Below are 27,913 nucleotides of genomic sequence, written 5' to 3' on the forward strand. Positions count from 1 at the left end.
CACTTTAGAAGCATCCACAGCACATGCAGAAAGCAAGAGGTCCACTCCTAGCCTCTTTTCCACTCTTCTCTTTCACCTAAATTCCTTCTGTTCCCCCTTTTTATCCAGCTGGATCAGAGCCCCAACTAGATATGATGAAATACTTGATTCAAAAACATAAATGTACGTTTCTCAGTAGGGTATCCACATTTCCCCATCATCCTATACTTCATTTTTATTCCCAAACGCATGCTGGCCATTTTAATATTATTTTATTTATTTATTGCATTTGTATACTGCTCTCCCCTGAGGCTCAGGGCGGTTCACATGGAACATAAAGAACAATTCATCAAACTCGATTTTATGTCAAGTAAAATACAGCAATAGTAATAGCAACAACAAAAATAACTTTTTAACAGAACAATCAAACAGGTCCATGGTTCACTTCAGATACATGGATTCCTGGGAGGGAGGTTCGGGGGCCCAGCAATGTTACTGGTTCTGGGACCTCAACAAAATGCCTGATGGAAAAGTTCCCTTTTGCAGGCCTTGTGGAACTGTTTTAGTTACATTAGGACCGTGATCTCCTCTGGGAGCCCATTCCACCAGGTGGAGGCCAGGACAGAGAAGGTTCTGGCCATAGTTGAGGTCAAGCGGGCTTCTTTTGGGCCAGGGATCACTAGCCAGTTGGAGGTAGCACAGCACAATGCTCTTTGAGGGGTGTAGGCAGAAAGGCAGAGAGGCCTCAGGTACACTGGGCCCTGACTAAGTATAGCCTTGAAGGTGATTACCAGAAGCTTTAGCCGGATCCGGAATTCGACTGGTAGCCACTGTAGTTGTTGAAGGATGGGCCGGATGTGGGACCTCCATAGTGTTGCCGTGAGGACCCTGGCTGTTTTGGACCACCTATAATATCTGAATCAAGGCTAAGGGCAGGCCTGCGTACAGTGAGTTGCAGAGGTCCACTCTAGAGGTGACCATTGCATTGATCACTGTGGCTAGGTGTTCCATGGCCAAGTAGGGTGCTAGTAGTTTGGCTTGGTAAAGGTGGTAGAACGCCAGCTGCACTACTCTCATAACCTGAGCTTTCATTGAGAGGGAAGCATCCAGAATCATGCCCAGGTATGAGTGAGTGAGCCACAGATAGCTGTACACTACCCAGGGTGGGCAGACACACTTCCTCACATGAGCCCTTCCTACCCAGCCACAGGACCTCCGTCTTTGACAGATGCTGCCTTATATTCAGGCAGACCATGAATCCATCTAGCTTAGTACTTTCCTCTGACTGGCAGTGGCTTTCCAGACCTGGAGTCGATTGTCATTCATTGTCTGTCCTGCACTTCCCTGAAGGAGCTCAGAGAAGCATTAATGGTTCCTCCTCCATTTTATCTTTATAACAACCCTGTGAGGTAAGTTAAGGGTGAGTTTTTGTTTCAAGATCACTTAGTGAGTTTGTAGTCCAGGTAGAGATTTTGATCTGGGTTTTCCTGGTGCTAAACTTCTAGATCCAAGACAAGGGCTCTACTACCAAGTCAAAGATACTGCTGCTACTCAAATCTCACCTTTCCACCAACCATACCTCAATGTAACTTATACAATTAAAACCATACGTTCCCATAACAAACAACTACAGTAACATACAACAATTACAAAACTATAGGATCATCAGAACAGCAGTGAAAAGTCTTATTAGAGTAAGCAACCATTTCAAAGCTTGGCAGAACAATAAAATAAGAGCAGCCATGTTGAATCGGGCCAATGGTCCATCTAGTCTAGCATGGCAGTGGCTGCAACCACAAAATAATCATCATAGATGTTAGGACTGATCATAGAATATTGGGAGGTTCCAAGACATGCAGCATCCAATGATGAAGGCAGCTATTTCTGAACAAAAACTCCCTGCAGACCCAAATGTGATACCTCTTGGGTTTTCTGAAGCACCTTTTATGCTAATGAAATGAGGGGAAACCAGGACATGTTTGGGGATGAAGCAAGTGAGTGACAAGACGCTTACTGGTGATGACCATCATACAGATCTCTACTCTACTACATATACCACAGGTTAGGAAAGGACTGCTACATCTAAAAGAAGGCCTGCATGATTAACAACAGAAGTCAAAAAAGCTATAAAAAGAGGTGTCTTCTAAAAAATAGTCTGACCCAATGACTTGAACAAGAGGGATCACAGGCTCTGGCAAAATAAATATAAGGCAATGATTAGGCATGAAAAGACATTTTAGTAGGATGTTGCTAAAAGCATCAAGACAAACACTTAAAAAATATATCAGGAGTAGGAAACCAGTCAGCAAAGCAAATGTGTCCTTCATTTATTTCTTAGATTTTTAGCCGGCCACTCTCCAGAGATTCATAGTAAGGTACTATAAAATCCCCATAAAACATCATAAAACCCCCGCCCCAAAGACAGAACAGACAACATGGCCTAAAATGAAACAAGATTGACAGCATGATCTACACACCCCACCAGGGTGTCGCCTCATAGCCTGAGGAGGGGCCCTGTTTTTCCTGGCCACCACCAAAGACATGGCAGAACAGCTCCGTTTTGTAGGCCCTGCAGAACTCTGATAGCTCCATCAGGGTCCCTGCTCTCCCAGGAGCTCATTCCACCAGGCTGGGGCCAGGAGCAAAAAAGCCCTGGTTTGGGTAGAGACTAGGCGTACTTCCTTAAGACCAGGGACCTCCAATAGATTAGCACCCATAGAGCAGAGAACCCTGTGGGGGGCATAAGGAGATAAGCAGTCCCTCAGATAGGATGACAAAAGAATAAAAAGATTGCTAAAGGAAAATGGGGAGATGACAGAGCTCAATGATTTTTTTGCTTCTGCGAGAATTGTAAAACATGTGTGGCATGTACCTATGTTACAGCCCTTATTTTCATAGTGTGAAGAAATGAGCCAATTTGAGGCGACCAGAGATGAAGTTATAGACTTACTGGGAAATTAAAAACTGGTAAGTCTCCAGATTCCATTAGCAGGCACCCAAGTGTTCTTAAAAAACTCGCATGTGAGGTAACTTATCTATTAACAAGTGCGTGTAACCTATCACTAAATTCAGCCACTTACCAGAAGACTGGAGAGTAGGAAATATGACACCAATTTTTAAAAAGGGAACTTGAAAATTACAGAGCAGTCAGTTTAATGGCTGTCACAGGCAAATTAGCAGAAACTGTAATCAAAGAAGAGCTGGTTCTTATATGCTGCTTTTCTCTACCAAAAGAAGTCTCCTCCTAAGTGGCTTACAATCGCCTTCCCTTTCCTCTCCCCACAAGAGATCCCTGTGAGGTAGGTGAGGCTGAGAGAGGCCCGATATCGCTGCTTGGTCAGAACAACTTTATCAGTGCTATGGTGAGTCCAAGGTCACCCAGCTGGCTGCATGTGAAGTGGGGAACCAAACCTGGCACACCAGATCAGAAATCCATGCTTTTACCCACTACACCAAGTTGGTATAGAATTGTTAGGCACATAGAGGGACAAAGCCTGCTGAAGGAAAATCAGTATGGCTTCTGCAAAGGGAAGTCCTGTCTCACCAACTTTTTGGTGACTGTGAGGAACCTCCACATTCAGAGGAACTAATCCCCTGAATCCTAGAGCCAGGAAGCAGCATCAGGAAGGTCTTGAACTCTATGCCCTGTTGCTGGCTATTCAGAGGAACTGGTAGGCCACTGTGTGAGATGGGATGCTGGACTAGATGGAAGCTGGTCTGATCCAGCAGCACTCTTCTTACATTCTTATCCCATCACAACATAGAAATAAAAGAAGGAAGGATGTGGCGGAAACAAATGACAGCTTGTACAAACTGCAGTAAATTGATACCAACTGTAGCTTTCCACCCGTTGCAAGACCTTTACAATGCACTCTGTTTTTTCTCAAGCAGTGGATTGTGTAGCCGGACAGGACAGAATTTTCTTTAAGTTGTCAAAGTTCTGTGACTAGAGTTCTACAGTGGAAGCTATTCAAAACAAATCCAAGCTTCCATTCAACAAATCCACTGATGCTCTTCTCTGTCAATGTAATGAATGTCCAGTACCCAAATTGGAAGTGGGAGAAGGAACTCATAGATCACTGCATCCAACAAGTATCAGCAGAAGAGCAGAGACAGTCTGCTATGGAAAACTGTTAAGGGACATTTTGGTTACCTACTCAGATCTCCTGTTACTTAGTTTTCTATCAGGGATTGCCTTACCTGCACTCTGACTTCACCTGTTTAAACTGCACAAAGCCATAAGGACTAGACCCAGGCACTGTCCAGTACAACGTCAAGGAGCATGGGCTTCTAAATCTGTGCTTGGAACTGGATTCCAAACAACCCTCACTAGCCATGCTTCCACTGTCAATAGCTCTAAACAAGGAACTGTCCACCATTTACCAAAGCGAAGACTGCTGCACCTGAAGCTTACATGGCTTCTCTCGACCATACTTTTGAAGGCACTTCCCTTCAGCAATAACCACAGCCATACAAGCTGCAGCTCCTTATCTGCAGTTTCTAAGTTCAGAAACTAGTTTCTGTGTCACTCTTTAACTAGTTTTGTGTTCTCCTGGGAGGCAAATTCCTGCCCTGAAAAAAAAATGTGAGCAGCGTTAAGAGTGACCTTGCACTTAATTTAATTATATTGCTCTTGATGGGCTTCTTTTCCTTGTTTCCTGAAAAAAGAAAAAAAGAAAAATAGAGGCTATCTTGTAGCTGATTCTGTTAAAATTACTGATTCCTGTTTGTGCTCCAGGCAGCTTTGCAATGTTAGTCTCTGACTTTAACCATTTCCTGCTCCAGCATCTCCTTTGCTGAACTGGAGTGTGCTATTGGGACTACAGCTCTCTCTTCCTGCAGGGGCAACACCTTTTTAAAGATTATACTGATTATATTTCTCACCTGACATCCTATACACACCGTGATACAAAGATTAAAGACTGGAGGCAATGTTTGGAAAACTGGGACAAGGCATAAAGCTCTGTCAGGTTGACCGACTCTGTTTTCTCCTGTATCCTCCAGTGGATTCGTGTTGCTTGGTACCCAGGCCTAGCCGAGCCCGGAGACAATAATTCGTCAAGTCAGTGTGACAGAAGAAGCGACTTAGTGGAACAGACTGAAGCTACCATATCATTGGGACTTCGCAATGTAGAAGGCGGCCTTTCCCAAATATCATGTCGATCTAGGGGGAAAGGCCATTTGCTTAAAAAAAAAATACATGGCTAGCCAGCTGCAATTTAGTCTTCATTTAAATGTAAAATGCTGTTTATACAGAGTGACTTTCCAAGCAAATCAAAGCAATGCCTTTCCTAGGGACAGAAGGCTGCCATATAATCATCGCAAGCTCAGGAGTGCTATCTTTCACCCTACTGTCTGACCCTAAGACAAGGTGCTATCACTCTAAAACTACGAAGTTATATGTGAGGAAGAGCTCCCTCACTGGATGAGCAATTTAGAAAAAGCAATCAGGTCCCTAGAACCTTTGTAGAATCATGTCCCTTGAAGGTCTAAAAAAGAAAAATCCAAAGGCATGAGCCTCAATTACAGATGCTTCAGGTACCAAACACCAGTTTCAGAGCAAGAAACTTCTACTGAGTTCCTTAGGGAAAACTTGGCAAAAGCAAATGAGCATCCCTAGAACAACAAACCTGACCAACATCCAGGGTATGATTGGAAAGCACATGCTGCAGCAACCTCTCCTGAAGGCAAGCAGGTATGGGGTCTGACCAGTGCCCAGTGAGGATTTCAACAAGACCTCTGGGTGTGCTGCCCTGAGTTCCAGGATGGAAGGAAGGCAGGATGGTAAGTGCTATTAGACCTTCTCCTTGCAATGTGCAGTTTCAAGACAGTGTTGGGCCCAAGCCCCAACACATTCACTTACCAGCTGAGCAAAGATTTCTGCTCAATAGTACATCATGAACCTGGTCCCTTTCTCCCATCATTGGAGAGCAGAAGTCTTCTCATGCTGTTTTTGCGGAGTCCAATGTAAAGAACCAATAAGACATCAACCCACCTCACAGTTCTGTGGAACATTCAGAAGACTTGGAAGTAAGACAATCAAGAACCAAACCAGTCCCAAAAGCTAGGTGTCACAAAAGATGGGGGTTAAGAAATGGAAGGAATAGCCTATGCTGTTGACATGAGACGGAGGAAGTTCGTATCTATTGCATCTTTACCCAGTCTTTCCTCCAAGGAATGTGCAGTGATGCACATCAATCTCATCTTCCTCTTTTCCCCCTCATAGTATCATTAATGGCCCAAGATCACCCCAGGAGCTTCATGGCCAAGGATGGATTTGAACCTTCATCTGTCTGGTCCTTCTTTTATCACTAACCAGGAGAGGCACATAACAGGTTTTCAAGCAAGTCCCCAAGTTGTCTCAAGACAGATCACATCGTCTTGAAAACTTCACAAACAATCCTTCAAAGGAATAGCGAGAAAAGTGACCCTGAACCTCCAACAAACCTAATACACATTTGTGTAAGACAGAACTAGCCAATCATCCCACTACACAAACTTTTTCCATTGCTGAAATTCTCTTACTCTCCACACCCACAAGATTTAAGCTAGATTTATATAGAGCTACAATCTGATAAATGCTCAGGAGGAAGCACTGGTGAATTCAGTAGGAAGTGTGTGTAACCGCACACTAGATCAGGCTGTAAACAAAAGCCAAGGGTTTCACAGCTGATTCTTAGGGACTATACAGTATTGATAACATGCAGCGATTTGAAGAGAATCTTTTTCAACACTGTTGACTGAGCAGAAGGATCAGCACACTATGCTAGCCCTCAATTGTTGCACGTTAAGAGGCTTATTGACAGGAGAATGGCTCTTTTGCCCCCAATGCTTGTTGAATGGCTTTGCCCCTCCACACAACTGAGTGAAAACGGCAAAAAGCTGCCCTTTGGAGGTCAACAGGTTCTGTTCATCCTACAATTCCCTACGCATCATTTAGGAGGTCAAAGTCACAGAAAACTGGTATTATATTTTCCCTTCATGTAAAGAAATGGTTGTTGTTAACTTGTTTCACACCTATCATTTTTTTTAACAAAATACACTTTTGATAGGTTGTAATGCTAGCTCTTGTTGCACTTGCATGTTTTGTCTCCCCCCCCCCAAAAAGAAAGGAAGAAAAAAAAAGGATTCTGCTTCTGTATAATTTAAATTGTTTTTCAAGACAGGTTATTTGGAGTGAAAGTGCCCACAATAGATAGCCTGTGATTTTTACACTATGCCATATTGCAGTGGATAGAATTCTTTTTACAACCCTAGGTGTGAGAGTCTGTCGACTACTTCCAATAAGAATTTATTTAGGGAAAATCTCTTTATTAAAAGGGTAATGAACTTAACATCCTGGGGACCTTGCTAAGACTAAAGATCCTAATTAAACTGGCCCTTATCTACCCCTTGTCCTCAGCCACCCCCCTCCCTGGTACCAAAAGGTTTGGGCACTAAGATCCCTTCTTGACAAAACAGACAGTCTTCTACCCAGCATCTCTGTTGGCGCTTAAGGTCCCAGGAACAGCACAGCAAGGGACAGGGAGCGTAGGCTCCAGGTTTGCTGCATTAATATCTACCCCAGACAATAACCAGGATCTCAGGTGAGAAAAATGGGCAAATGAGAACAAGATGCAATTTAATAAAGATAAGTGTAAAGTTCTGCATCTGGCAGAAAAATGAAAAGCATGCCTACTGGATGGGGGATAAGCTTCTAGGTAACACTGTGTGTGAACGAGACCTTGGGATACTTGTGGATTGTAAGCTAAACATGAGCAGGCAGTGTGATGTAGTGGTAAAAAAGGCAAATGCCATTTTGGGCTGTATCAACAGGGGCATTACATCAAAATCACAAGATGTCATAGTCCCATTGTATACGGCACTGGTCAGACCACACCTGGAGTACTGTGTGCAGTTCTGGAGGCCTCACTTCAAGAAGGACGTAGATAAAATTGAAAGGGTACAGAGGAGAGCGATGAGGATGATCTGGGGCCAAGGGACCAAGCCCTATGAACATAGGTTGAGGGACTTGGGAATGTTCAGCCTGGAGAAAAGGAGGTTGAGAGGGGACATGATAGTATTTGAAAGGTTGTCATTTGGAGGAGGGCAGGATGCTGTTTCCATTGGCTGAAGAGGAAAGGAGGTGCAGTAACGGGTTTAAACTACAAGTACAACAATATAGGCTAGATATCAGGGAAAAAAATTTAACAGTCAGAGTAGTTCAGCAGTAGAATAGGCTGCCTAAGGATGTGATGAACTCCCCCTCACTGGCAGTCTTCAAGCAAAGGTTGGATACACACTTTTCTTGGATGCTTTAGGATGTTTAGGGCTGAACCTGCGTTGAGCAGGGGGTTGGACTAGATGGCCTGTATGACCCTTTCCAACTCTATGTTTCTATGTTTCTATGATTCTAAAACTAGGCTACAGATCAAAAGGCTATGTACGATGCATGCATAAATAACTGACCAAGACATCTCAATAGCAGGAACTAGATTATATGGCAAAAAGCATAAATCATGGTTTTGACACTGGGCTTTTAATGGTGCTGTGCTTGAATTGGAAAGGAATGGCTTCAGTTTGGCCAGCCAATCAAGTTCAAAAGTTACTCAAATGGGACTGCGGACCCAGGGATTGCTGTCCTTGACAGCAAAAGTTACACCTCTTGCTTCGCCTCTGGAGGCCACTGTATCTACAGGCAGAAGTGCTGAGTAGAAAGGATGCAAAAGCAAACAGGATACTTAAGAGTTTATGCTTTGCCTGCTGCATGTTTGGAAATTCAAGCCGTGGCTTGGAGTTTCAAAAATGTAAGTGCAAACCAGGATTAATGGAATGGTTGAATAGAAGAGGATGGGCTACAGCTCAGTAGTAGAGCATCTGCTTGGCATGCAGAAGGTCTCAGGTCCAATCCTCAGCATCTCCAATTGAAAGGTCCACAAAGTAGGTGATATGAAAGACCACTGCCTGAGACCCTGGAAAGACACTGCCAGTCTGAGTAAACAATACTGTCCTTGATGGACCAAGGTTCTGACTCAATATAAGGCAGCTTTATGTGTGTATTCAACAGATATATTATGGGAATGGATGGCATTTGACAGCATTTGAATGAGCAGCAAGCATAAGCTCTGCTGGTCTACATGGCACTTCACAGGAAATTTCAAGAAGACCTGTATCGTTCAGCTTTATTTAAATGCAAATGTCTCCATTTTAGAAACTCACTGAGCTGTTCCAGCTGTCCATGCAATGATGCCAACAAGATGCAAGGTGAAAATATGGTTACAAAAATAAAACGGACTCTACCTCAGATCCCAATTCAAACACTTTCTCGAGATCTTTATGCACCATATTTTTGGCTGAGAGTTCTGCCGTCCTGGCTATCCTGCATCAGGTATCAACCACAATAATGCCTAGATTCAAGCCACTTTGGACAGCATAAAGTAACACTTTCTGTGGTGCCATCCAATTATTGGTGCTGCTTTCCTGCATGTGCAGAAGGTCTAATGTACACAAAAATACTGCCCAAATAACTTCAAATTGTTGATGTTGCCCTGCTGGTGCAACCCTGCAAAATACACAGGGCTGTATTCAGCACTGAAGCAACTGGAGAAGTCTGCAAATGTGGGGACAACTTGAGCATATCAAAATGCCAGTCTGACTGGCCCTGTCACGCTCATGCACTTTCAAATCACAAACATGACACAAAGTAAGCAGTACAAGACCTCTCTCCAAAACATCAACTTTTTCTTAAAAATTCTCACTTTCCAGTAACCATTTTGAACTCTTCCCCCGCATTGTTTAACAACGGTCCCCAACCCCCGGTCTGGAGACTGGGACTGGTCCACGTATCAGTCAGTATCGGGCCATGGCTCCTCCTCGTCTTCCTCCCCGGCTGCTGCCTCAGGGGCTGCCCTGCCACTCTGCCGCTGGCTTACCTTTGGTGCTTTCCAGCAGCCACCATGGCTGGGGCTACCCCTCGGTGTGGCACTGCATAGCTGCTGCTGGCAGCGCCCCCAGCGGGTAGTCAGGGGCACCGGCAGGAAAGCAAGTGGAGCAGGGGATCAGGAGGTGGCGGCAACGTCCCTCATCAAAAGACTACCCCCCCCTCCCCCCGGGCCTCAGTTAAATTGTCAAGCGTTGACCAGTCCCCGGTGATAAAAAGTTTGGGGACCGCTGGTTTATTACATATCATGTCCAATACTTTTTTCACTGTGTCTAACTTCTATAATCCTAGTTAGATTGCATTGTTTATTGGATGTCTCAAGATATGTTTTATGCCATGTAATTTGACCTGAGCCTCAGCAGGAAAGGCAAGCTATAAGGTATATAAATATTGCATGGAATAAGTTCCAGTAACTAATCTAGTCTGGCATCCATTCTCACTAGAAGCTCAACGTAGCTCCATTAAGTGGAAGAAAGCCATTGCAAGATCCTGTACTGTGAGTTACTGCTACAGCTAGTGGCAGATGTAGTTTTGTCTTAGATATATCTGCATCTACACCCCTCGCTTCAAAAACCGCGGTGACACCTACATGTCTTGAACCCTTGGCCTATGCTGCATTCCAAGACTCTGTCTGCTCTGCTGACACTTAAGACAGCCAGCCCCCATGCACGGGAGTTTTAGGGGTGAATTGATGGAGTTTCCACACCAAGCCACTCCCCATTAGTATGGGATGGCACAGCTCAGACATTTCGCCTGCCTAAGGACACCACAAAACTAGGTTTCTTTGCCCTAAAACAAAAGCAGCCTTAAAACACCAACCATTTCTCCAATATGCTATGAATATTTTTTAACCAGGCGTGAACTGCAACAGAAGTATAAACAGTATGTAACGAGATGGGGAAGGGAAAATGCTGTGCTTACCTCATGTGGATTCCTGTAGCCGAAAAGTAAATTTGCTGCTTTAATGTCTCCATGAACATACTCATTTTCATGTATATATTCCAAAATATCCAGCTAGTAGAAAAACATATTAAAAAGCAAACTAGAATTGTTATTTATATTATGATCAACCTCTAAATATTCCTTACCGGCTCAGCAAGTTATAAGGGTCATGTGAAAAGCTTGAAGGGAAAAGGATGTTTTCAAAGACAAGATGGAGTTTTCTTAACTTTGGGTGAAGGGATTTAACATCTGATTATATATACAACTGATTAAATTTAACTACAATAATGCTTCCCAAGGTGGTCAGACTGTGGCTTTCCAGATGTCCATGGACTATAATTACCATGAGACCCTGCCAGCACATGCTGGCAAGGGCTCATGGTAATTGTAGTCCATGGACATCTGGAGAACCACAGTTTGATCACCCTTGGCTTAAACTCTTCATGGTACTTGAGTATTAGAGTACTTGAGTGTACACCAGTGTCATATAGCAGTCAGAATGTTAGAGTAGGAGTCAGGAGGCTCAGGTTTAAGTCCCTGCTTTGTCATGGATGCTTGCTGGTGACACTGGGCCAGCCGCACACTCTCAGCCTAACCAACTTAACAGTGTTGTCAGACAGATAAAATGGATATGAGAAGAAAGGTGGGGCATAAAAGGCTCTAATTTCATCATCTTAAGCTAAACAGTGAATGATCATGCTCAATTTCACTTGAAAGAAAAAATATTCCCATGAAGGGTTCAAGAATCCACACGTTCGTATTATCACTCTCCTCAGATTTTTTAATGTAAAATCTCTGGCCAACAGGAATATAAAAACCAAAAATGAACAGTAAGACACCAACTACCACTCTGGTCTAACTGTGTTGTGTTTCCAGGCCCACTCTTCATCCCACGGACTCCACAACTCCATGACCCCTACAGCAACCTTATTACATAACCTGCTGCACAATCAACAAAGAGGCTAAACTCTGAACAAAAGTTCACTTCCAGGTCCCAGGCTGGAGACCTGTGAATCCTCGACAAAAAAATTAGATTGGTCAGTCACGGTTTTAATGAGAAAGATGCACCCTTCATGATCTTCAATCAGAAAGGCAAGGGAACAAGCCCCTTGGACAGGTTTGTGGATTCTCATCCCTTAGAGATCTTCCAAGCCAGTGGTCCCCAAACCCCTGTCCAGGGACCGGTCTGTTGATCAGTCAGTACCAGGCCGCGACTCCTCCTCATCCTCCTCCCCGGCTGCTGCCTCGGGGCTGCCCTGCCACTGGCTCACCTTTGGTGCTCTCCAGTAGCCGCCATGGATGGGGCTCCCCCTCAGCGTGGCACTGCGCAGCTGCTGCTGATAGCGCCCCACAGTGTGCGGCGGGAAGTCAGGGGCGCCAGCGGGAAAGCAAGCGGAGCAGGGGCTCAGGCGGCGGTAGCGGTGACATCCCTCAGCAAAAGACTACCCCCTCCCAGGCCTCAGTAAAATTGTCAAGCGTTGACCGGTCCCCAGTGATAAAAAGGTTGGGGACCACTATTCCAAGCAATATGACACAAGCATTGGCATATTGGGAAACTGATACCCAAGATCCTGAGGTTCAACACAACAGCTTGCTGCTTTCATTTTACACTGCAACAAGAACTGATACTTACCATTCGTACGCCAATCTGAAGAACAGTTCCCTTGTCAAACCTTTTTCCTTTTCGTTCAAAGGTGGTTTGAAGATCTTCTCCTAACCTTTCCATCACCATAAATCTGTAGCTATTAAAAAGACACACACCAAAAATACAAAGAAGTGTCAGAATGAGACTGAAGTGGCAGGCTCTGTAACAGCAGAAACAAAACCCTACTAACCTATGTTAACTTACACAGCCACTTGGACAAAATCCAGGCCACTGGTACACATACTGACTATTTTAACCAGTTGTAGCTCTCCATAGCCTGGTCTAGCGTTCTGCCTTCTGCAGAGAGTTTCAACTCGAGAGGTTAAGAGTGGAACTTAGGACCATCTGCAGGCATAGCTTGAATTCCAGACTCTGTTCCCACACCCCCAAACATGATTTCTATTCGACACCTTTCCCTTACCTCTTGCCATTGTGTTCCGCCTGGCCTGCTCCCCAAAAGATAGGAATTCCTAGAAAAGCTAAGTGTTTGTGCTTCATCCATGTCTTGACTGGTAAGGGATAAAAAAAAAATTAAGGTCTCTTTTTCCACATTTTAGAAAAGAAGAAGAAGAAGAAGAAGAGTTGATTCTTATATGCCGCTTTTCCCTACCCAAAGGAGGCTCAAAGCGGCTTAAAGTCGCCTTCCCATTCCTCTCCCCACAACAGACACCCTGTGGGGTGGGTGAGGCTGAGAGAGCCCTGATATCACTGCTCGGTCAGAACAGTTTTATCAGTGCTGTGACTAGCCTAAGGTCACCCAGCTGGCTGCATGTGGGGGAGCGCAGAATCGAACCCAGCATGCCAGATTAGAAGTCCGCACTCCTAACCACTACACCAAACTGGCTCTCAGAAACTAAATCAATAAAGAAACATATTTGAGTCTTGATACTTTTCAAACTGATCTCAGAACACTATAAAGTAAAAATACAAATAATCACATTTGTGTTTGCAACAACATTCTGGTTTGGAAGTCCACCTCTGCTTGTAATGGCATGATAACACAATATGAATTAACATTAGGGATTGTTTTGCTGACTCAACTTACTGCATTCCTGTTTTGCTGCTCGCTGGTAAAATTTCAGTTCAGAAAACAATGGCCCATTCTCAAGGTATTCCTGTATAAAGAAAGCAAATTTGTTGCAGCACATTTTGGAATGCTACTCTCAATAAAATAAATCTAAGGCTTAAATGTTCCTAAGAGGCCAAAAATCTTTCCTCCAATGCAGCCCTCCTGTGGACGGCCCAGGTTACCTAGCAAACATCCAATCACTCCCAAAGGTCTAGTACCAGTACATGCAGGGATTATGCATAATCATCAAAATATATATAATGGCCAATTCAACTTCCTTTTCCCAGGAGGTATCAGTTCAAGTACAGAAAGAAAACCAAGTATTCTTAGGGTACCTTTCCCCCCCAGCAAGATTAATCACATTGCAAAATACAGGAATAGCTTTATTATCTAGCACTAGAGGCAAAGCACTAGGGAAACAACAGGCGCTAGGATGCACACCTGCACTATGGCTTTCCTGGGGGCTGGCTACATAACAAAAGCTCCTGCCCACCCCGGACTCTTGAGGCCCTACCTCCAAACCTCAAGGAACATTCCTGACCAAGGGGTCACGAACCTCCATGTGCAGCCTGGAAATCTCCTGAAATTGGAGGTCATCTGCAGACTATAGAGATCAGCTCCCCAGAGAAAAGCAGCTGGTTTGAATGGAGGATTCTGCAATGCCAACTCATCTCCAGACTCCTGGAGATGAAAGGGCTGCTTGGGAGGGGGGAACTTTGTGGAACTGTGCCCCAGAGAGATTGTAGGATGCCAATCTCCAGTTGAGTCCTGGGGATATGGTGGAATTGCAAGTCATTTCCAGGCAACACAGATCAGTCCCGCTGGAGAAAAGGACTACTTGGAAGATGGGATTCTCTGGTTTTGGATCCCATGGAGGTGCAGGGATGCCAGGCTCCAGGTGGGAAACAAAGAGAAATGCTGTGTGGCAGTAATTGCTAAGAACAATATTATTATTATTATTATTATATTTATATTTATACCCCGCCTCCCCCCGAAGGCTCGAGGCGGCTTACATAAACCCGTCCCCTGAAACCATAAAATGACAATAAAAACCAATGATTTACAATAATTGTAACAGCGATGGCGTAGCCTACTCATTTGCTCTCCACATCCTCATCTACGGTGGGGGGTGACGCTCTCTACCACCGGTTTGTGAGGGGGGGGCTGATCTTCTTTCCGCCCGGCCTCAGTTATAAGCCTGGCGGAAGAGCTCCGTCTTACAGGCCCTGCGGAATGCTGGTAATTCCCGCAGGGCCCTCAGCTCTTCCGGGAGCTCATTCCACCAGGTTGGGGCCAGGACCGAAAAGGCCCTGGCCCTAGTCGAGGCCAGGCGGGCTTCCTTGTGGCCGGGAACGACCAGTAGGTTAGCCCCCGCAGAGCGTAAAGCCCTGCGGGGGATATAGGGCAAAAGGCGGTCCCTCATATATGCTGGGCCTAGACCACGGATGGCCTTGAAGGTCAAAACCAAAACCTTGAACCTGATCCGGAAGGCAACCGGTAACCAATGCAGCTGCCTCAGAACTGGCTGGATGTGAGCCCTCCATGGTGTAGCTGTGAGGACTCTAGCAGCCGCATTTTGGACGAGTTGCAGTTTCCGGATCAAGCCCAGAGGCAGGCCGGTGTAGAGCGAGTTACAGAAATCTAGTCTAGAGGTGACCGTCGCATGGATCACTGTGGCCAGGTGTTCAGAGGACAGATAGGGCGCTAGTAGCCGAGCCTGGCGAAGATGGAAAAATGCCCGGCTAGCTACCTGTTTAACCTGTGCCTCGAGTGTTAGTGAGGCATCGATGGTCACCCCTAAATTCCTGGCCTGAGATGCGATATTAAGTTGCATCCCGGCCAGAAAGGGTAAGCGCGCTTCCTGATCTGCCCCCCTACGGCCCAACCACAGAACCTCCGTCTTGGAGGGGTTGAGTTTCAGGCGACTCTGCTCGAGCCATCCAGCTACGGCTTCCAAACATCTGGCAAATGGATCTGGGGGGGAGTCCGGGTGGCCATCCATGAGGAGAAAGAGCTGGGTGTCATCAGCGTACTGGTGATAAACATCAAACCCCAACTGGGGAAGGATTTAAAGTGGGTGCCTGTCTTCATCAGCTGTTCAGTGCGCTGGCCGCTCCCTTTAAATGCTTGCTCTGCACTTTCTTCTACAGTAATATCAAGGCGAGGAGAAGCTGTGTGATAAAGGAAATGCACAAATGACCCTTCACCTTTTCGGGTTTAGCTGAAACAGTACAATTATTTTATTTATTTTGGACATGACTACTCCAGACATTGCTGGGCTTATAACAGCACTACTCTCTGAAACTATCTTTGGGTGCCTCCTTTCCCCTCAATCTGTCTTGAGCTGTCCAGAGCCAGATCTACTGAAGGGTTCTCCAGCAGCTGGTCCCTTTGTAGGATGGCTCTGTGGCTTGGAAAAATGATCTTAAAGGAGTGAAGTTAGGTGACTACAGATGGCTCTGGGTAGGAGACTTGAGCACTCAATTCATTGGATTAACATGCAAGCAAACCACATTCCCCACGAGTAGCAAATAACAAAGCTTTCACTGTATCCACAAAATCTTCACAAATTATCATGCACCAACTCAAGTCAGCAAAAGCTAGCCATATGATGCAGGGTGACTTGAACAACTCAGGCTCCTTGCTCCAATGAGATCCATCGTCGTGGCAAAAGTCTTATTACAATACTGAATCAGGAATAATTAGCCCAATACAGATCAATGTTAAGACCAGAGTGCAACAGGAAAACATATGCTGTGGAGTATCAAATAAATTAGTTTAAAAGCAGGGTTTGACCCTTACCACTTTAATGACATGTGCTGCACTTTCTTCTACAGGAATATCAAGTCGAGGAGAAGCTGCATGACAGAGGAGTAGGTGAGGAGAATAAACATGTTTATGGCAACAACAATGATCTTCAAACAACAACGCAGAATTTAAAAATGCAGTGGACAAGGCAGCATTATAATTTGTAAGTTAACCAAGGAAATAAATACCTTCCACTGCACATAGTTTGAACATTTTCAGACACTTTATACATGTCAAACATAAGCCTTCTTTGCCATACACAGGTAGTTTCTAAGAGAAAGCATTGCTATATCTTTCCTCTCAGTTTTTACACTGTAGAAAGAACATAAGAGCCCTTCAAGATCAGACCAATAGACCATCTAGTCTAGCATCCTGTCTCACAACAGTTCCTCTGGGCAGCAAACAACAGGGCACAGAGGTCAAGGCCTTCCACTGATGTTGCCTCCCGGGGTTCAAAGGTTTAGTGCCTCTGAATGTGGAGGTTCCCCTCAGTTGTCGCCATGGCTAATAGCCATTGAGAGATTGTCCTCCATCGGCCTATCAAATCTCCTTTTAAGCTGTTTGTTCCTGTGGCCATCACTACATCCTCTGGCAGTGAATTCTACATTTGCCTCAGTGGCAGGTTGTGTCTCAGCAGCACAGCAGCTGCTTTGTGTGTAGGAAGGGCCCTGGTTCAATTCTTGTCATCTCCTGTAAACAAATATCTAGCCACAGGTGTTGGAAAAGACCTCTTTCTCCCTGAGACTCTGGAGAGCAGACAACAATGAGTTAGATGGAAGAGCAACAACTGCTTTGTATTTTGGCCTTACATTCCCAATGTTGCCTCTTAGCACAGCCTCTGAATATGGAGATTACTTTTAGTCAACTTGTTTAGTTGACATTGATGGGCCTATCAATTGATGGAGATCAATTAGCCTGATCACCTGTGGCAATGAATTTCATAATTTAATTATTAATCAAATAAAGAAGTGTTTCCTTTAATCCATCCTGAATCTATTGCCCAACAAAGCCACTGGATGTCCCAAGTTCTTAGATTACAAGACAAAGAGAAAAACACTGAGGGGCCCCATGCTATAAAGCCTTTCCTCATAGGAAAGATGAGCAATTTCTCAGGAACCATTCAGCAAGTAGACGGCAGAGATGGGATTTGAACCCAAAACCTTTCATGTGTAAGAACAGCATATTTTTATAGAGGACAGGGGTCTTGTATACTGAATAGCTGGGCACAAGAGGGCAACTTCTACACCCTAGTAACGGTGGGGTATGCCAAAATGGGACAATCAAAATTCCCTCTTCAGCATTGTTATAGTATTTTCCTCAACCCAGTCATCTGATTACGCAAAGGCAATTTCCACCAGAACCTCCGCTGCCACCACTCTCCAACATACAATTGTTCCCCCCTCCCCTTTAGTCACCAGTTTCCTCTCACAGGAGAGAAGCTTTACTCCTTGCATTCTATCCCTCACCCAAAGATGGGCTAAATCACCTCATAGCTGCACACTCCCCCGACTGCCACTTCCAATCAAGCGTTCAACCCTACCCCTAAGGTCATATTTCCTGCCTTCCTCCATCTGCTACACAAACCATACTCCCATACCATTCCAATAAATGAAATTAAATCTTAATAATCATATTAGTCTATTCCCAATTACCTGCATGACTTGGGACCTGAAGGACTGTCTTGGTATGACTTGGTATCTGAAGGACTGTCTTCTCTCATATGTTCCGTCTCAGGAATTAAGATTGCGGGGAGATGCCCTCCTGACTCTCCAACCAATTAAAGATACTGATTTGGTGGGTACACAATAGAGGGCCCTTTCCAAGGCAGCCCTGCAACTATGAAACAAGCTCCCTAGACAGGTGTACCTAACCCCTTCATCGTCAATCTTTAGAAGGCAGCTTCATTTTTTTAGAACTTTCTAAATAAGCATGTCTTATTTAGAACTTCATTTTTATTGTTTTACTTTTTATTATTGGTGGTACTAACTGCTGTTTTAAAATTATTATCATTGATATATCATCATCATGATTATTAAATGAATTTCTATACCACCCTCCAGATCAGGGCAGTGCAATTTGATGGGATCTTATCATTGTTCTTGGTGTTTTTGCAAGGGAGAAAGGATGCTAATAAATGTCTTACTTAAATATAAGCACTAACCTGTACAACTACTAGGGTCACTTTCATAGGTCCTGCTTGAAGCACCTCTGCTATCTGAGGCTAGGCAGGTAGTAACCAGAAAACAAACTTTCCCATTTGTGGCCCCAAAATTATCAAATTCTCTCCTAGAAAGATTCATTTATACCCCTTTTTCATTCTCTTCTAGCAGCAAGTGAAGACTTTTTGGTACTTGTTTGTCATTCCTTCAGTGATCCTCCTCATATATATGGTTGTGTTTGTTTTCTATGTACATATATATGCACTCTAACATTTGTTTGTTATGTTTTGACTGTTCACCACCTTGAGGACCTCAAACTATGCAGAAAGGTAACATGTTTTTAATAAAATGTGCAATTTCTTTATTCCACGGGTTCTCTCTAACCAAGTATTGCCTATGCCAGCTGGTCTTTCCCTGCCCTATCTAGAAGGCAAGCAAAGCCTGTGCTTGCCCCCCCCCAGCCCCTCCCCATAGTTTTTACTAGTTTTAATAAACTAAAGTAACACTGAAGCACACTTCTGGTGGAAATTGCCTCTCTACCCCCTTGCTGACAACCTGGCACCACAGCGCACAGAAGTCCAACAAAAAACGTAACTTGCAGGTTTCATTTGCCAGCTGGAGCCTGCCGGTTTCCACTTTCAGCCGCCCATTTTGCGGCAATCATCTTTGGAAATAATGGAGGAAGTGCTTGCAGTACATCTCGGGGAGCCGGTTTTGTAGGCAAAGTTTACACAGTGGGAAGAGCAAAAGCTGTGCCGAATCGCAATTAAACAGAACTCCCCACTCCTGTCCACAGCTGATCTCATTGCTAGTGCTGGAGGTTTTGGCAACACGCTGCCCGTTTTGCTAGCATAGATGGCCTCAAGAAAGTGGTGGTAGCGGTTGGGTATACAAGCTAAGTGGGGATTTTTCAAATCCAGCGGTTATGAAAATTTGAAGAGGAGTAATTTCCTCTAAGATGAGTTTACATGGCTACAATCATAATATCTGTAAATATATTTATTGATGACTGGGAAGTTATCAATGGTAAAAGTGTAACTCTTTTTGCCTCAAAGGATCTTATTTCTGGATCAACTGTTTCCCCTTGGATTTTCTTTTGTGATTTCCCCACCCTTGACCCCTGCATTCTTTTCCTGTTCTTCTCTTCCTTCGCAAATATAAATTAGCCCAGTCAATGGCTTGGGAGCTTCCAGTGCTGTGCTGATGCTGAAACTTAAGCTAATAGGAACTAGAAACAAGGCTGAATTGCAAGATGGCTGGTTCAGTTTCGGTATCCCCTCCTTTTGATCTTTGTTTCTCTGGTGGAACAGAACAACCCTTGAGGCTCTCTATTCACACCAATGTCTTCACACACACAATTTTTTTCTCCAGAAGATTAAAAAAAGACTACAGCCTACACACTGGTAAAACTAAACAACTCCTGTCTGTACTCCAATTTTGAAACAAAAAAAAAAGAAAGAAACTCACAAGATTTCCATCCCTGAAAGGTTGCTGTGAACAGACATGGGGAAATATTAGCTTCTCTCACATCCCTAAAGGACCTGTGCATTCATGTGTGGCAAGCAGAAGGGTACTTCATGCCACAGAAATGGCAGTGGTCAGATATCCAACCACTATGTAAAAGCACTGCTCACGCAAACATCCATGCCACCCACTTTCAAAAGAGTCATACAGAGTTCAACACAAGGTCACATTGGACACTTGCATTTTCCTTTACAGCATATAGGAGTAAGAGCTATAATAGCAGCAAACCTACATTTTCCTTGTGTTCTGCATTATCTGTAGGTTATCCTGGAGATTTTCTTATGCTCCTTCCCATCCTTAAAGTACACTGAAGGCCTGTACAACTGACCTCTTGTCCTGTGTAACTATTTTAGATCTGTGGCTGGATACAAACCCAGAATTTCATCTTCTGAAATCATGCCCAATATACCTGTCAGGAAGTGGAGGAAGATGCCAGGGCAGGAATGTTTAAGGCATCAGTGTTTCCTTCTAGCACAATTCACAAATCTAAAGAAAGCATCCCCAGATGAACTAGTCACTGAACCTTTAAAATTAAGCTAATTCCCAACATTTCTATAGTTCAGTAATCGTCCTAGAACGTTTACGTGGAAGCTATAGAATGTCTGCTTGGCATGAAGAACGTCCCAGGTTTAATTCCTGGAATCTCCACTCAGAAGAATCGGAAAGTAGGTGATAGACATTGGGCAGCTGTTACTAGGCATGTACACAATACCGACTTTGGCAGTCAAATGGCCCAACTCAGTATGAAGAAGCTTTATGGTAATTTGCTATTGATTTACGAGAGCCCCCTTCACTCTTTTTCTAAAAAGTGGAGCTATAGAAACCAGTCTTTGACTTTCAGAGCTGACTTCAACCTTAGGATCAAAAGTGATATGCTTCGGCATTTTTCATTGTCCCTTTGGGCTTTGGAATGCTTAGCTGCAATAGGCATGGTGGCTTTTGGCACGGCTCAGCTGCTGACCATCTGCTGTCCTGTCTCTGTGCCTATTCAGGAGGTAGCTTGCCAGTTTCTACAGGGCCTGGATGCCAACCAGAGATTGGTTCAGGAGTTTTGGAAGGTAGCCCTGGTGGTCTGCAGTAGCAGAGCCAGATTCGAGTCCAGCAGGCCCACAAGATTTTGGGAGTATGAGTTTTCAAGGGGCAAAGTTCTGATTAACGGACCTTTGGTTCCTGAAAAGCTCATATCCTGAGGATCATGTTGGTTTGCTGGACTTGAATCTAGGTTCAGGAATATCTTGCACCACTAGCTGAGAAGTGCCCACAGAAAACACCAACACTTTTGTGCCTTCCCTTTCTGACCCACTAGCTCATATCTTAGCTGACAGAATCAGAATACAGGGTGATCTTGATAGGCTCGAGAAGTGGGCTAAACTGAATAAAATTAAGTTCAATAGGGACAAGTGTAAAGTTCTGCATTTAGGTAAGAAAAACCAAACACACCAATATAGGATGGGAGAGACTTGTCTTGGCAGTAGCATGTGTGAAAAGGATCTAGGAGTCTTAGCAGACCATACATTGAACATGAGTCAACAGTGTGACTCGGTGGCTAAAAAGGCAAATGGGATTTTGGGCTGTATCAAACGGAGAATTGTGTCCAGATAATAGGAGGTGATGATATTGCTGCACTCTGCTCTGGTTTGGCCTCACTTGGAGTACTGTGTTCAGTTTTGGGCTCCTCAGTTGAAGAGGGATGTAAACAAACTGGAGCGAGTCCAGAGGAGGCAACAAAGATGGTGAGGGGTTTGTAGACCAAGACATATGAAGAAAGGTTGGGGGAGGTCTGTTGGTCTGTTTAGCCTGGAGAGGAGATGACTGAGCGGGGATTTGATAACCATCTTCAAGTGTTTTAAAGGCTGCCATATAGAGGATGGAGCAGAGTTGTTCTCTCTTGCCCTGGAGGGACGGACCAGAACCAATGGGATGAAATTAATTCAAAAGAAATTCCGTCTCAACATCAGGAAGAAGTTCCTGACAGTTAGAGTGGTTTTTCAGTGGAACAGGCTTCCTCGGGAGGTGGTAGGTTCTCCATCTTTGGAAATTTTTAAACAGAGGCTGGACAGCCATCTGACAGAGAGGCTGATTCTGTGAAGGCAAAGGAGTGGCAGGTTACAGTAGATGAGCGATTGGGATGTGAGTTTCCTGCATAGTGCAGGGGGTTGGGCAAGATGACCCATGAGGTCCCTTCCCAACTGTATTATTGTATGATTCTATGAAAAGTCTGAGCGATAACAGCTCTGTCATGGATTCTGTGAGCAACTTTAGGCAGACCTCTCTCTCTGAGTCTCAGGGTTCATAAGCAATCTCAGAATATAGATCTTCCTTAGAAGAGAAAAAAAACCCAACCAAGTTTCCAGACTATATGTTTGTGAAGACATATTTGAAAGAGTGACAAGATTTGCTTTCTTTGTCAAAGCCCGTTTGATGAAAAGATTTCCAGCTAAAATGAAATAACACACGTACATGCACACAAATCTACGAGATTAGCACCAAAAAAAAGCAAGTAGCAATTACCAATATAAATATCACCAGCATAGACTCAAACATCAATTTGGCAGCAGGCCACATGAGAGTGCACAAAGTCTTTCCTAGCACTGACAGCAGCTGAAGCAAATGGTACAAGTTTGTGGGCTAATTCCCAATCTCTACCATCCGCTAAGTATCCAAAACCACTTGCTGACATGTACAGCAATGGCGGCTGAAGCCTCCAAAGGAAGACAGAAAATAAAACACCACCTGAGGCTATCTTTTAAAACCTCACATGGTACCTAACAAAATCAGAACAAGACATGGTGGAGGTGGAAAATGCCGTCAATTCGCATCCGATTTCTGGCAACGCCCCAGGATTTTCAAGGCAAGAGATGTTCAGAGGTGGCTTCCCAATGCCATTCTGCTGTACTATCTTGGATTTCCTTGGTGGTCTCCCATCCAAGTACTAACCAGGGCCAATCCTGTTTAGTTTGCAAAGTCTGATGTGATGGGGCTATCCAGGTGAAGCCAAAACAAGATATACAGAACAGTAAAGTGACAACGTGACACATATAAAGAGGATGTGTGCATTTGCGTGACTTCAGCAATTTATCTACATCTCCGAATTCAGCTTCCTTGGAGTGGGACTGGGATAATTCTAGTTAAAAAATTAAGTGACAACTTCCACGATTTCCTTTCCACAACAACTCCCATGGGAGAGGAAACAAGGGAGAAAGATCCCAGTAATATTTGAGTCCAGTAGCACCTTAGAGGCCAACAGGTTTTTCAGCGTGTCAGTTTTCATGAGTTCCCTTTGTCATAGCCCCCAAATCTTGTTTCCTCTAGGGCAGGGGTAGTCAACCTGTGGTCCTCCAGATGTCCCTGGATTACAATTCCCATGAGCCCCTGCCAGCAAATACTCTAGGGTGCTACTACGCTTTGGCACCTGAAGAAGCCAGTGCACGGCGCAGGGGGGAGGGGAGGTGCTGGCGCCAGCACCTGCATGTGTGAGGTGCTGGCTGCTTCAGGTGCAAATGGCTGGTCATAAACTTTATACCAATGTATTAACAATACCTTAGATACCATTCTAATTCTCCAAGCTATACAGAAGTGCTACAATTCACCCTCCTTCCCTCAGCCCGGGGCAAAATGAAAACCCCACAGTAGTCTTCTAGTTCTAATTCATGCTTTACCAAGGTAGATCAGTCCAAAGCCTCCCTGGGCAATCATACGACCCAGTCGCCATTCTTTTTTCTCGGTATCCTTCAAGATCATTCCTTCTTGAAGGGGAATAGGGAGGTTGTTCTTTCTGGGCCTTCTGGGAGGCATTGCACCTTAAAGGGGGTTAAGAAAAAAAGAGATATGACAATTAGAAAAATGCATTAGAAAAATGTACTAGACTTCCCAAAATTGTTTTTATAATTAAATCACATGCATTCCGTTGTTCAGAAGTTGGGATTTCCCCCTGCATTACAATGATCATACACCAGGACCAGTTGTTTACAGATGCCTCATTCACCACCATAATTTGGCATATTCCCACTCCTGCTTCTTTCACCAAAGACCAATGCACAACAAATTCAGCAGGTGATGCTTTTCCTGACATGGGCATACACAGTGGGAAAGTGGCTTTTTAAAAAATTCAACTTTACAATTCTGTATACTAGGCTGTTGAAGAAGATATAGAAGTGTGTGGGGGGGTAGTAAACAGTTTTCTTTTGCTCATTAAAAGTTGTAAGTACAGGAAACAAAGGCATTAGGATCCCATGTGGTCAAGATAGGCATTAAAGTCTATCTATTTGGTGAATAATAAAGGGACTAGCCGGCTCCTGATTGGTAGAGGGCAGTAGGGGACACGCGCATTGGCCACATTAGGTCACATGTCACGTTCAAAACTCCTCGCGCGGACACAGGATCTGCTCCTAATGGCCAGATTAGCGCCTTTTGTTTGACTTCTCGCATGCGCTGATTCGTCCACACGCGGGAAGAGCAGTTTGAACATGCAGCGGGAGCCATTTTAGTGAGATGTCCGCCATTACCAAAACGCATGCCGGTGTAAAACCGAGAGCAATTGCAGTGGTACGCGACAGTTCCCCAATAATATTCACCAACCAAAGCATAAATCAATGACATGTAACTGGCGAACGTTCGTTGTCACGCTCAGCGGACAGTTTTTTAAAATGAACGGCGGACGGCGACTCCGCTTGCCGGAGGTCTAGCCGCCGATGGAAGGGGTTGTCCGCACCCAAGCACAACCACGCACCCGGAACCACACAAAGACCCACTACACATAAACCGCCCCTCATGAAATCACCTCGAATCATATCTATTGAACCCCAGTAATCTAAACAGGAGACTGCGAGCGGCGAACGTTCGTTGGCACGCTCAGAGGAAAGTTTTTAAAAATGATCACCGTACGTTGACTCCGCTAGTACTGGCCTAAGGTAGACGGGGTTTTAAGCTATGGGCAAATGTTTGGAACGTGACGGTGTGTGCCACTGTGCTTTTGGAAAACTATTGTGGTGTCCGGGCAGAATTTCAGAAAGTGATCGTGCTTGAAAGCCAGTCGCTGTCTCGTTGCCTCGTAGATCCCCGCTCGCTCGGAGAAAAAAAATGGCGGACAGTTCGCCGGAAGTTAGGAGGAAAGGCTCGGGAGGAGGGACTTTGAAGAAACCGCAACAATGGTAACGCACAAGTCTGTGGCGCTACTGTTGCAGATTGGTTGCAGGAGTGTATCACTATCCGGAGGGTGAATCCACTTTTCTGGATTCCCCTAGAAGCGCTACAACGAAGCGCTTTTTGCGGGTCGGTTGCAGGACTGTTGCAGATTGTGTACGACGTCGTGGGTTATGGCAAATTTGTAGCGTTTCCAAATAGCAACCATTCTGCTACTTTGAAGCCGTGCGAAATGGCCCTAAGTATTTTTAAGTCCTGTTTCTTCCCCTTGCTTTTTGCTCTTGTCTTTGCCTGTATCCGATAGGAAGCTCTTGATGTTAGACTGTTGCCAATCTTCAAAGGCCAAAGCAGTCACTGCCATAAACGTACAACAGTCACAGCTCTGAATCTAGGTCGGCTCTGCCCCCCATGTTTCCTTGGGATGTGAGTATCGGAATGTTTTATTTCCACCCCTTTAGCTAATATAGGCAGTCAGCCCTATAGAGCTGCGGTAGAGAAAATACAAAAATGTAGCAATCCCCCAAAAGAGCCTTCTTGGTTGTGGCATCAACATTATGGAATTCCATCTCCAGCAAGACTAATTGATCCCTTCTCAGTCACTGACTCCCACCAGAAGGTTGACTTTTTTGTTTTGTCCGGTGTTTCCTTATTGATTCTCCTCCTTGTTTCATGGTGCTTCTTAAAAATTGGTTTTAAAATTTTGTTCTGTTTGCTGCCTTTTTTGACATCTTTTACATCATTCTTGTCCCCAATTACTAGCATTCCACCTTCTTCGAAATCTAATATAACAAAAGAACTTTTCATTAGATTTGTTTTGATCATTATTTGGAGCATAAATTGTTCATAGTGTCCATATTGGACCTTCCGGTAACTTTATCTTTAAAATCAAAATCTTTCCTTTGGGTCTTTTGGTTGTTCTATTACTTCCAAACTTGGGTTTTTAAACTACTTGGAAAGAAACCTTTTAACATCGCCACACCTTTCTTTTTCTTCTTTCCAGATGCTGAAAAAACTCAAGCCCAAGCTTTTATACTTTTAAACTTTTTCATCTTTGCTTCTCTGCCTTTTACCTAAGATGAAGTGTAATTGTTCTCTTGATTTGGCAAAAACGCAAGATACAAGGGCTTTAAATAAACAGATTAAGAAGTAAAATCACAAAAGCGTGTAAGTTTCGATAGACATTCAGCAGAGTGAAGTGAAAAACAGACACCTGGCCCCTACTTCTAAAAGCTGTCATTTAAGGTAATTAGCCCTATGCATATTTCAGGTATTGCAGTTTGTTTAAAGGGATACAGACCTCTCTTATGGGGCTATTATACAGATCACAGCCTGGGAACACACTATTTTCTACTGCAAAATAAACATTGCTGCCTGCTATCCACCAGATGGGCAAAGCTGGGGAAAGTGGAACCAACGTAGGCCAAAGCCACAGAAGAAACGCAAAACTGCGGCAAAGAGAACAGAGCCAACAGTAGGACTCAATAATGACCAAAAAGGTACAAGCAAAGCATATTGTACTCTTCGAGTTTGATGTAAACCTCCCTGACCCTTTTTTTTTTGTGGGGTTATATATATATATATATATACAATACATAAATGCATCTATAGACTGTCAGCTATGAAGGGACGTTTTCAACACCCTGCCTTCACCAAGAACCACAATGCAGGATGGGTCCAGACATGGGCAGGAGCAGACTGGATTGGCCAGGCTTAGGCACAATGTCAGTCCCACTTGCGTCTCCACAGGAGTGAGCACTTGTCCAGGGCACTGCATTTGGAAACTACTTGGAAAGAAACCTACAAACACCCACTGCCCCCGGCCCGGACTTCGCAGAAGAGCAAACTACGACCTGGAGCCCCCGTACGGTAGCGGGCAGCAGCTGCTGCTGACCAGGGCCTCGGGCCACAGAGGGAGGAACCTGCCCAGCGCCTTTAACTGGCCAAGCCAAGGACCGAGCCTCGGCCTGTTGCGCATTGAGCCGGAGCCCTCCCCACGCCCTGGGGGTCGCTTATTCCCCAATCCGAAAGTGCAAGGGGGGGGGGGGGAGAGCACATTGGTCTCCTGTCAACTTACACAAGGGGAGGGGGTTAAGCCGTTCCTCGGCGCCGTAGGACTACTCAAGCGCCAGCGCGGTCCCCTGGCGCCCAGCTCTGCCTTTCTTGCTGCGAGGGGAATCCTCAGCCAGCCACCCTCTTTCCTCCTCCCCCCCCCCCCCGGAACCGCACCCTGGGGCTTCCCCCCTCCCGCCAGTTTCTCTTTCTCTTCCCGGTCTTCTTCGGGCGCCGGCCGCGCTCAGCGCCCCGTGACGCGGGATGCCCAAACAGGCAGCGGAGCCGGGGAGACGCGCGAATCCGTTCCTCCCCGCCACTCGACGAAAGGGGCGGTGACTCCGGCCGACTGGCCAGCTGGCCGCTGGGGACGCCCCTCCGCGCGGCCTCGCCTATCCAGAGGGGGAGGAGGCGGGGCCCTGGCTCCTCTCGCGGCCCGGCAAAAGTCCCGAGGCCGGAAGGGAGCGGCGCCTCTTCCCGGGCGCGCGTGGGACCGGGCGTTGTTTCTCGGCAGCCGCGGAGTTGCTGGCGTTCTTACATGTATAGATACACGCCCTGCTTTTCACTACCTGAAGAAGCCCCAGTGCGGCTGGCTGATTTACTGATATTCCGCCCTCTTTTGAGACTTAGGGCGGTTGACATTGAAACCTTCAGAATGTGGTACACAATAGAACATT

At 45.1% G+C, this 27,913-nt stretch overlaps 1 protein-coding gene across 2 annotated transcripts in view; it reads right to left on the reverse strand.

The window, feature by feature from the left end:
- Window positions 1-27,587, reverse strand: part of VRK2 (VRK serine/threonine kinase 2) — a 63,188-nt gene extending 35,601 nt beyond the window's left edge. Inside the window, exons 1-7 of one of the 2 annotated variants that reach the window (XM_077333323.1) lie at window positions 27,262-27,587; window positions 23,705-23,845; window positions 16,357-16,412; window positions 13,531-13,600; window positions 12,907-12,994; window positions 12,474-12,582; window positions 10,820-10,912 (exon numbers count right to left, since the gene is read on the reverse strand). In XM_077333323.1, coding sequence (XP_077189438.1) covers window positions 10,820-10,912; window positions 12,474-12,582; window positions 12,907-12,994; window positions 13,531-13,600; window positions 16,357-16,412; window positions 23,705-23,840 — 552 coding nt within the window. In that variant the 5' untranslated portion in view covers window positions 23,841-23,845; window positions 27,262-27,587. Of the gene's footprint in view, window positions 1-10,819; window positions 10,913-12,473; window positions 12,583-12,906; window positions 12,995-13,530; window positions 13,601-15,587; window positions 15,667-16,356; window positions 16,413-23,704; window positions 23,846-27,261 lie in introns of those variants that run through there. The other variant, XM_077333332.1, reaches the window with a different exon arrangement.
- Window positions 27,588-27,913: the final 326 nt, after the last annotated feature.

Source organism: Paroedura picta, chromosome 1 (genome assembly GCF_049243985.1).
Source record: "Paroedura picta isolate Pp20150507F chromosome 1, Ppicta_v3.0, whole genome shotgun sequence".
Classification (NCBI taxonomy): Eukaryota; Metazoa; Chordata; class Lepidosauria; order Squamata; family Gekkonidae; genus Paroedura; species Paroedura picta.